The 10,978-nt window shown below is 38.3% G+C and overlaps 1 protein-coding gene across 1 annotated transcript; it reads right to left on the bottom strand.

Moving 5' to 3' along the window:
- Positions 1-244: 244 nt before the first annotated feature.
- Positions 245-7,733, bottom strand: LOC143888255 (isoeugenol synthase 1-like). Its single transcript, XM_077392616.1, has 5 exons — positions 7,482-7,733; positions 3,027-3,161; positions 2,419-2,647; positions 1,567-1,770; positions 245-578 (listed from the first exon to the last, which is right to left on the bottom strand). The coding sequence occupies exons 1-5, from the start codon at positions 7,665-7,667 to the stop codon at positions 379-381; spliced, it is 954 nt and encodes a 317-aa protein (XP_077248731.1). The 5' UTR covers positions 7,668-7,733; the 3' UTR covers positions 245-378.
- Between the last annotated feature and the right edge of the window lie 3,245 nt (positions 7,734-10,978).

Here is a 10,978-nt window from a genome sequence, read left to right as displayed (position 1 = left end):
TTTATTTATGGAAATAAATCAGGGACGAAACTTCCTCCTTATTATATATATAGATACGGGATGGAGAGGGCCTGACACGTGGCACCACCACGGCTTAGAGGATTCCGCTTTATATATATATAATTAAACACAACAAAACCACGGCTTAGTGAAAACCTATTCGTATTTTTTTATAATTAAGCACAACAATTACATTTCTTTATACCGATCATGTATCCATCTCACATATTGAGTGCCAATATCAGTCATATAAACTTAGACTAAACTTTATTTCTGGCCCTACAATAATACAAACTCCGAGGAATGTTGTTATTTACGTAAGGGCTTATATGTGCGGATAGAGGAACGTTTCCCATGAAACAGATGATATGGCTCTCTTCATACAAACGATGCGAGCTTAGGCTTAGGGGGATTGACGAGGCAGATATCGAGGTAACGATCAATTGGAGTGTATTCGTAATCTGGATATAGCTTTGAAGCTTCCAAATCATTTTCCTCCAGTTCAAAGTTCATTTGATCACCCTTGATAAATATGCTGTGAAGGATAGCTGGTGTTATGTTGTCAGGATGTGGAAGAGCTGCATTGGGAGAAAGACAATTAATTAGTAAACGTAGTAATAAATATCGAACCAGACTGATATTTGTATCTCCTCCATTTTGGTATTGGCACACTTATTTCTTTTAAACTTTTACAAACTTGGAGCATAGTTACAAAGTTTGGGTTTGGGAATAATTTAAGGGCCCGTTTGGAGGACGAGAAGATTTTGATTTGAATTTATCACATTTTTGCATTGTGATTTGGATCCGGATCAAATTCTTGGATTTCCAATTCAGCGACTGACAGTGAAAAAATCAGATTTCCAAATATGCTGTGGAAATAAGTAATTGGAAATCCACAGATCTGGCAGTTTCATTCACCCTCTTTGCTCCTCAACCTCTCCTCTTTAGTAGGAAGTACCCCTTTCCCTCTCTGTCACCCTCAACATGAGCTGGCGGATCTATTCATTTTTTATTTAAAACTCAATTCCAAATCCAAATCAAAATCTTCTCGGCATCCAAACGGGCCCTAATATGATTGTGTAGAATTAAATGGAATAGTAAAATGAAACAAGCCACAAGATACACACCGAGATTTTACGTGGTTATACCAAGATGCCTACATCTAGAAGCAAGAACATGATCTTCAAGTACGAGATAATAAAATACAAGGATTATAATAGGACTACTCGGCATGCCCCAGATCAAACCTAGCGAACACAATTGTTATTAAACAATTTGCCCAAATGAAAATCTCTTGTGCTTTGAAAACAGAGAAAGATCAAGATCTTGTAAAAAAGTGTATAGAGGAGAAAGCGAGATAGGAGTGAAGATTTTTCCCATCCACCAAGAAAGAAATCTCTCTCTCTCTCTCTCTCTCTCTCTCTCTCTCTCTCTCTCTCTCCATGAAAAGAATAAAATCAAAACATTGGCACTTAAATGTAAACATATAAAGCATTAAAAATGCATAAAAAATTAATTCTATCAGACTGGCAAAAATTAAATCAAAAAAATTTGTGATACTCTTACACTCTGAGAGCTTCACAATTTCTTCTTCGGGGATATGGATCTTCTTTAGAGTCCTTCCAGTCTTCTTCTCCCAAGATGCAATCAATTCAAGCTGAGAGATGATGTTTCCTGGTGGCCTATAGATGATAAGACGATTGCAAACCCTAGGATCTGTTGCTGCCATAATTGTGTAAGCGGCGATGTCTTTCTCATAATTCAACACAGCTGAACATGTAAATTTATGTTCCATTAGGCCTTACTAATGAGGGAGAATCAAGCTATGCAACTGCCAATATGTGAAGAACTAACCACAAGGCTACATATAAATTTCAAAAATTAATAGAAACCATGAATGACAATTTGAAAACACTCCTCTTTCCATGTTTATGGAAGGATTGAAGCCTAAATAGGCATAGTTGATGGTGGGACAAATCGGTATGAACGATCAAATGGTGAAGACACAAATAATCAAAGTAAGAAACACGAAGAGGGTTAGAAATGAGAGGTAGGCAAGGCAGGTGGCTACATGGAAATAAGTCGCAAGGGTACAATACCTACGCCAGGAACAAGGGTTGCACCCCACCACCACTATGCCGGTATTTAGAGAAAAAGAGAGGAGTTAAAGAGGAGAAGAGTCATTTCAAAATGAAACCCTAAGCCATCTTTTATAGAAGATAAAAAGACATGAAGGCACCCTTTCAAATGAAAATACCTTTTCAGTTAAAATAACACATTTTCATAGCACAAGTGTCTTTTGAATGGAAATACCATTTCACAAAAAAGAAGTCTCTCTTTAAAAGAACTTATTTTCCTATTCTAAAAAAATAAAATATTTTGAAAATATCCAACAGTTGAGAGGTCTGTTTTAAGTACCTTTGGCTTCGCCATTGCCATAGACAATGACTTCTTCCCTTTGCTCGTTCGGATGAAGCAAATAATCAACAAAGTATACACCATAGGAGCTTGCAGAGACAATGGTGTATGGGATTCCTGATGCTTCTGTAGCCCTTCTTATCTTCTTCTTGGTATCAAGGAGAGCTTGAAATGGAGGGAGTGTAGTAATCCTATCCAGTTCATTCCCGAAATCCGATGGGAAAAACCTCTATAGAACAACATAAATGAAAATTTTAAGGCATAAATATTTAACACACGCATACCACATAGAGATGTTAACTTACCAACTTCTCCAATAGCTCAAGCTGTTGGAGAAAGGCAATATTTAATCTTTTATACTTTAACACTCCCCCTCACGTGTGGCCCCACTTTCTAGGGTTGGCCTACACGTGGCACATGTGGCCCCACTTTTGGGTTTAGCCATTGCATGTGGATTTTGCCATCAAGGAGGTTTGAACCCAGGCATTTGCTCTGATACCATGTTAACTTACCAACTTCTCCAATAGCTCAAGCTGTTGGAGAAAGGCAATATTTAATCTTTTATACTTTAACAAGAGAGAGAGAGAGAGAGAGGGCTGATCAAATACCTTGATGTTACCAGCCTTTTTAATGGCGTCTATGATTTTGGTCTGTTTTTCATGTAGAGGAACTCCGAGTGTAGAGATCACCACATCTACTTGTTTAATCGCAGAGACGAGCTTGTCGTCTTCATCCAAATCTCCCTAGTTTGCAAAAAACATTAGTTTTAATAATTGGGTGCAAAAGAATTAAATTAGAAAAGAAAAATATTAGACAAGAAGAAGATTGGCTAGACTCACTCACAATTCTAATTAGAAATTTTCAATGCTTTTAAAATAGGAGGCTTTTTCACCTCGTCACGACCAAGTTTACTACCCCAAATCAGCTGGTTCACTTTTTGGTGGATGGCTGAGATTAATTTAACTGAAAACATGTTTTTTAATCTCAGTCCTTCACTAAAAAAAAGAAGTGAAGGGACATACTTAGTCATGCTGGAAATGAAACAATCTCTTAAAATAGATCATAATTTTGACTTTTTTAAAACCATGAAATTAAGCACAACACCCACCAAGTTAATGGTATCAATCATCAAATAAGTATCACAGGTGCATTGATGGTGGCCATCTATGACATTGTAGGATATTTAACAATCAAATGAACTTAACCATCCTTCACACTCTTTTGGGAGCTTCCTTGGCGGGAGAAGTGAGGTCAAAGCTCCCATCTAGAGCGGGTTTGCTAGAGGGTCTAGACCTTTTTGAGGAAAGAGTAAATGTCCTCTCTGAAAAGGTCCTCTCTGTTTTCTTTGCTAAATGATTAAGGCAATTGTGAATAAATTTCAGATGTTGTCATTGAAGATTCATCTCCTCGCCTGGATTCGAAAAGCAACAAGGATAAACAAAAAACTTTGGTAATTAATTGAAGGTCTGACTAGGAATGAGTGAAGCAGTAGGACCCAGAGCAAGAAGGGCTGCTACATTCTCCCCGATGGTTGACAGCTTTCTCTTTATGCTTTTAGCGGTTTGTTAGGATTTTCCTCTTCTTCTGAGGCTAGGAGGCTTGCCCTTCGCTTGTATGTGTCTTATTATATATTAAATTTTGGCGGTCCGCCCTAGGGATGCATTCCTTTCAAGTTTTTTTTTTAAAAAAAAAAAAAAAAAACTTAACCATCCTCATGCTGTTATCGTTTAGGAATCTCATATGTTATTTTTAACCTTTGTGTACAGATCCTAATTTAGCAATCACATGATCAACTTAGTCATCATTGGTGCTATTTATGTTTAGGATATACATATACAGAGTTTTTATATGGTGCTTGACCGTGAAGTACCTTGCTAGCAGTACCACTCTTGATATTTGATCCAACAGCATACTCAGAAAAAGTGGTATGCTATTGGATCAAATATCAAGGGTGGTAATGCTAGCAAGGTACTCACGGTCAGGCACCATATAAGAACTCATATATGTATATGGATTTGCTAGACAAATTTGCATAAAGCCATTTTCCGGCTCACTTACACAGAAGAGAAAAGCACACAAGCTCACTGTGAAACAACCAATTACTCCAAAACCTTAAGCTATTAGAGTTGGTGTTATTTAACCATTTATACTTCAACACTACCCTTCACGTGTATAGCCCTCTTTTTGGGATTGGCTGTACACTTGGCACATATGGTCCCTCTTTTGGGTTGGCCTCATTCATGGACTTTCAATATCAACAAGTTGTTGGGTTTTGAACCCAATACCTGCCATGGGGCATTAGCTCTATACCATAACAAAACATCAAATCTTGATAACTATGGAAAGTGGTTATTCAAATCCAATCTAGTTGCTTAATCTATCTATATTACCCCATCTAACTAACTCCCCAGTTCCCAATCTACCTCCAAGATGATCCAACGGTGAGATCTTAATGTTAACGTTACCACCGACTCTATCGTTAGAGTCTTTGTTTTGTAGTTTGCATAAATGTTTGGATAGCTGTTAGAGAGTTTTATTTCTGTAGGACTTATAGTAGATTTGGTCGAAGTGTTTTATTTTATATAGAATACTAGAGATAGCTAGCATAGTAGATATTTGATCAAAGTCTTTTTATTATTAAAAAAAGCAGATGTATATAAACTGTTTTTGAAGTGAATAAAATTGTTAGTGCTTTTAACGTTTTTCCGAGAATGCTTCCACGGCATAGTGCAATTTACGTTGAAGAGTGTGTTCTTTTATGGTTTTGCACATCTCAAAGCATGTTTGTTTTATCTCTTTTCATCCTCGCTTGTTAAATCCAATAGTTACTTCTTCTTAAGATTACCAAAGAAGAGTTCACATTTAACCCAATCCAACCGTTGGGTTAAATGTTTGGTTGCCAGTGAAATGTAAAACCTAGGAAGTTTTAGTAAAACCTAGAATTTTTTTAATCCCACTCTTGTAATGATTGCTTATGAGTATGACATGGACTCCTTGTCCCCTCTTTTTCTTTCCTAGGGAATGATGTCCTCTCTCTTTCTCTCTCCTCCCTTCCCATATTTGGTAATGACATCCCTAAATTTTGGCAGAAATTTTAGGAATTATAGGGAAAAAAAAGCCTAACAAATCCCGTTGACTTCACTGTTGGGATTAAAATGCTCCTAGGATAAAAAATTTACTGGTAACCAAACGGATTAAAAAGCTCCTAGGATAAAAATTTTACTGGCAACCAAACGGAGCTATTTGTCTTCCTAGACTGGAAATAAAGTTTTTTCGTGTAAAGTTAAAAGATGTTCATTTTTAGGAAAGGACAAACAAGAGACGTGGAAATATAGGAAAAGGTGATGGAAATATTATCCATCTGTAGTAAAGCATTTATAACATGCACTAACCTTTCTTTCCATTGTCATTTGTTTTCTTTGAGAGTCCGTTCCTTTTCGACATAAATTCCTTTCGAGGTACGTCCATTTTTTACGTCGAAAGGAATGGAGCCTCAAAGAATTTTTTTTAGTAATAAACCTTTTCCACTAGAAATAACCTCTTTCACCCCTCTTTTACCTCTCTATCATCCATTTTTCGTTTTTATTTTCCACTATGATGCTAAGGTGGGGTGGGGCCCAACCATTTATACAGCATGGTTAAGGTGGGGTGGGGCCCAACGATTTATACCCATGTCTAGCATGGATGGGGGCCACCATTATGTAGCTCAACCCATGCATATGGGCAAAGCCATTTTTCACCTTATGTTAACGGTGGCAAGGAGCCACCGCTTTACGCTTCCTGTTTCTTTATGGGGTATATGGGCCCCGCCATTTTACACCTTATGTTAATGATGGGAAGGAGCCACCGGTTTACGCTTACTGTTTCTTTATGGGGTGAGGCCTACCATTTTACACCTCCAGTTTTGATATAGGGCCACCACCTCTGCCACATCCAAGCATAGAGTGGGGTCCACCATTTTACACTCATACATAGCGCCATGGCCCGATATAATGAGAAGACTGGCAAGACAAACTTGTCTTGAAGAAGGAAAACGACCATGATCCAATATATGCACGCATGGTATATGTTCTTGGTGATTGAAACTATTGATCTAATGGGCCATCATAGGGTAATCTAGAGGGTCCAGGTCTGATGCTGAACTTAGGTGTGCAAAAAAAACAAAATGACTTTAAGACATCTTTAGGAATCTTTCTCATCATGCTGGATCAAAGGTCTAGAATCATCCGATGAGGGGTCATGGGGACATGTGATGACAACAATATTCGAAGAATAATCAATCAATTATTCAATGAATAAATAAAAAATTCTTATACAACCATGATTTTTTCTGTGCATGCAACATAAACACAAAGTTGACAAAAAAAAAAAAAATTAGGGCAGCCCAATGCAATTTCTCCATAGACTAAAATTTTATGGCATGTTACTTCTTTTTCGCACCAGCATTGTTTTTGTTTTCCTACTAGCTGGCTTGGATTTGGATAACCGGCTGGGCTGTTAGCTCATTATGTGGTTTAATAATTTTCAGACACAGAGGAGCGGCAGTAGACTTGCTGAGATCAGGCACTTGGATTGGAGCCTAGGAGATTTCCTTCTTTATTTCATTATTCCAGTTTAGAAACTTTTGTTATTTTATTAAGGTGATTGTTTTAGAATAATTATTGTTGGATTTATAATTATGGAGCTATAGATATATTTCATTGGAGCTTTAATTGAGCTGAATATTGAGAATAGTTGGTTGTGAGGAAGCCTTGCATGCTTGTGGGGGTGACCCTATGGGCGTGCGGCGGCTGTCACGTGTGCCAGACCCCGGATTTTGGGTTCGGGGCGTGATAAGATATATTCATTTATTCTTAGTCAAGATACCTACTTTCAACAGAAAAAAAAATAACATGCATTTTTTATAAATTTTCCCAAACACTTTCCACGGCATTTTATGAATTCTTAAGACATTTGCATCGTAGAATTATCCCAGAATCTGAACTTCCTAAGTGTGCTTAGCATAGTCATTAATTTCTTTTTTAATGTTAAAAAGACAAGATTATTCTATTGGAGTTAGTTACCTCAAAAAACTCCACCCCCATGGATTTGAATTCCTTGAACAATTCGAGCTTTTCAGAGTTGGTAGTGGCCGTGATGGGTCTAGTATATACATTTGTAGGATGTCCCAAGGACACACTGGCCTTCACCATGTATTTTCCAACATGCCCACTTGCTCCTAATATGAGTATCTTGCTCTCCCTAGCCATCTCTACTGTGTGTCTGTTGAGTAAACTATAGTAACCAGAGAAAGAAGGGGAAGAAGAGCCTAGTTTACTTAGAAGGTTGTCTACTTATATAGACACTCTGAGGAGATCGGCCAGTTAATTTACTTTAGCCTATTCAACAATAAAAGCTTATTGGTGATGATATCTACATGCCAACTACCACTCTTTATTTCAAACATTTTCCAATATTTGATAGCCAAAAATCAAAGAAGATCCCTACCAATATTAGTTCGTTTCCATTAATCCTAAAATATACTTATGTTGGGGTTCCACGCAAAAGCAAATAGTCCCACATCAGATAAGTGACTTGGATGGGGATGGGTTATAAGGGAATGGGCACCCTCCCTCTAATGGCTAGCTTTTAGGGGTGAGTTCTACCCAGTTAGATTCCCTACAAATGGTATCAGGGCGTGTTAACCCCGGTTTGCCTCCGAGGGTAGGAATGTCCCTCGGGGAAGATCTCGGAAACCTCGGTGTAGTATCTCGAGATTGTTGGAGTTCCATGCAAAAGCAAATAGTCCCACATCGGATAAGTGACTTGGATGGGGATGGGTTATAAGGGAATGGGCAACCTCCCTCTAATGGCTAGCTTTTAGGGGTGAGTTATACTTCTACCCGGTTAAGTTCCCTATAGCTTATATAGAACACTTAGACAGAAACACAGAATGGAATGTAGAATGGAAAGAGACAATCCTAGCACAATCCACTTTCCTAATCTCTCTAGGTCACCTCTTCTAAGCCTATTCGGCGGTGAGATCTCAACCCAATGCAACGATGAGACGGATAAGATATATTTATCTGTCAATGAAAGAATATTTTAACTTTTTAAAAAGTAGTCAACTAATTCATATCGAAACATAAAACAAAAAGAGTGAAGTATTAATTCCAAACTAGAATGGGAACAACACAAAAAGGAATGAAAATTCTAATGAAAAAGTTATATTCCATAGGCGTTAATTGATTTTTTTTGAAAAATATAGGCATTAATTGATAATGACAGGCTGCCTACAACAAGTCACATTTAAACAGGATCAATGGGACAATAGTGGAGTTTTGTTTTGTTTTCTTTTTCCAAATTTAGTAAACATAACCTCATTGCACATAGAAAATGCTTGATTTTGTCAGGTTATGATTGTCAGATTGAAAATTTATTAGACTATCAAAATCGAGGGTTGAATGAACTTATTCTTACCATTAGTTTAATTTGATTCGGACTTTGTAAATTTTCTTAATTTTAATAAGCCACAGTTGGCCAAGTGAGACTACATCACTCACCGGGTCAGCATTGATCAATTAAATTTATTTTCTTAAAAATTAAGATTAAAATGCCAAACTATATCTTTTGGGAAATGTTATCAGCACTACTGTATTTTGATGATCGCGCTCCTCACTTTATTAAAAATACAGTATGGCCCGCACCATAGGATTATCCAAACCGACCATTAGATGGGACACAGCCGAAATAGGTTGTGCCCCAAAAATTCATTTCCATAGGTTGATCCTAACCCTCCGATCTGTAGAGGTACTGAATGTTAGAAGGTTGATCCTAACCCTCTATAGATCAGAGGGTTAGGATCAACCTATGGAAATAATTTTTTGGGCACAACCTATTTAGGCTGTGGCCCATCTAATGGATGATTTGGATCATCCTATGGTGCAGGCCATACTGTACTTTTAATAAAGTGAGGAGTGAGATCATCAAAATACAGTAGTGCTGATAACATTTCCCTATCTTTTTAATTACGTGTCTTTAAATAGATGATGAAATATATCATTAACATATATGCCTTTTGCAAGACTAGGAGAAATATTATTAGCTGAGAAATTCTTCGCAAATGGCATAGCCAGGCAATCAACGGTGTTGGGGTTCCACGCAAAAGCAATAGTCCCACATCGGACATGTGAAATGGATGTGGATGGGTTATATGGGAATGGGCACCCTCCCTCTAACAGCTAGCTTTAAGGGGTGAGTTCTACCTGGTTAATTCCCTACAAATGGTATCAGAGCTAGGGCGTGGTAACCACGATTTTCCTCCGAGGGCGGGAATGTCTCTCGGGGAAGATCTCGGAAACCCCGGTGTAGTTATCTCGTGGTTCCTACGTTGCCACCGCGTGGAGGGGCGAGATGATCCACGTTGCTTCCGCGTGGAGGGGTAGATTGTTGGGGTTCCACGCAAAAGCAATAGTCCCACATCGGACATGTGAAATGGATGTGGATGGGTTATAAGGGAATGGGCACCCTCCCTCTAACAGCTAGCTTTTAGGGGTTAATTCCCTACAAACGGAGACTCTTAGTCTTCGATCTGAATCTATTATGTTGATGGGGATGGGGACGATATGTTGTGAGATTGGATATATTTATCGGCTTTTGGTGCTTGTTAATGCCAAAAACTCAAAATTGAATGTTCTTCAAGCTAATTTGTCTTTAAAAATGAAAAGATAAAATGTCCATTCATCAACGGACATGCCTTTTGAGAGATCGATGGGGAGAAAGACATGTGAACAATCACTCCAAAAGCTCAATCTGATAGAGTTGGTGTTATTTAATCATTTATAATTAGCACTGTGGCCCCTCTTTTTGGGTGGCCGTACACATGGCACATGTGGTCCTTCTTTTAGGTTAGCCGTACACATGTATTTTTAATATCAAGGAGTTGTTGGGCTTTGAACTCAGGAACTGCCCTGAGGCAATAGCTCTTAACCAGTGTTAGAAATTTAATCAACCTTAATTGAAAATAGATTGTTACCTCAGACCATGATGATCAGATAGAAGCTGAAGATGCACGTGATCCAACCGTTGAAGACGCTCCTCGATGAACACAAGCGACATGGTTCGGACGTCCGAAGGGAACCCTCAGGAGCCCGAACCATTCTGGACTCTCGCAACGAGAGAGCCAATTTTATCAGTCTCATTGGGGAGGGTGCCTGGAAGTTTTCCTTCAGACGTCCGAAGACGGTTCGGGCTTCCGGATCGACGAACGGAGCTTTTTCTCTTTGGAGCGATTTTTATCCGATTTTCATGATGACACAAAACTATAATCAAGACTTCATCTTAATTACCTCGATCCGTTCCTTCCACTGGCGGGGAAAACTCCAGCGGCTCTTGGTTGCTCTCCAAAATGTTTTCTCCTCCTTGGTTTAAGATTTCTGGTTTCTGATGGATTTTAGGGGAATTTATGAAAATACCCTCCCCTACTAAAACCGAAATACGTTTGGGGTATTTCAGTGCATGACATGCTGATTTTTCCCATTTTTTTTATTTATATTGGTATTTAAGATTTTGGGGTCACTCA

This window comes from Tasmannia lanceolata, unplaced genomic scaffold (assembly GCF_043159265.1).
Source record: "Tasmannia lanceolata isolate RefF3 unplaced genomic scaffold, GAP_Taslan_0.1 ptg000012l, whole genome shotgun sequence".
Classification (NCBI taxonomy): Eukaryota; Viridiplantae; Streptophyta; class Magnoliopsida; order Canellales; family Winteraceae; genus Tasmannia; species Tasmannia lanceolata.
Note: the sequence above shows the minus strand (reverse complement) of the source record. Positions and strands in the feature narration are given on the sequence as shown.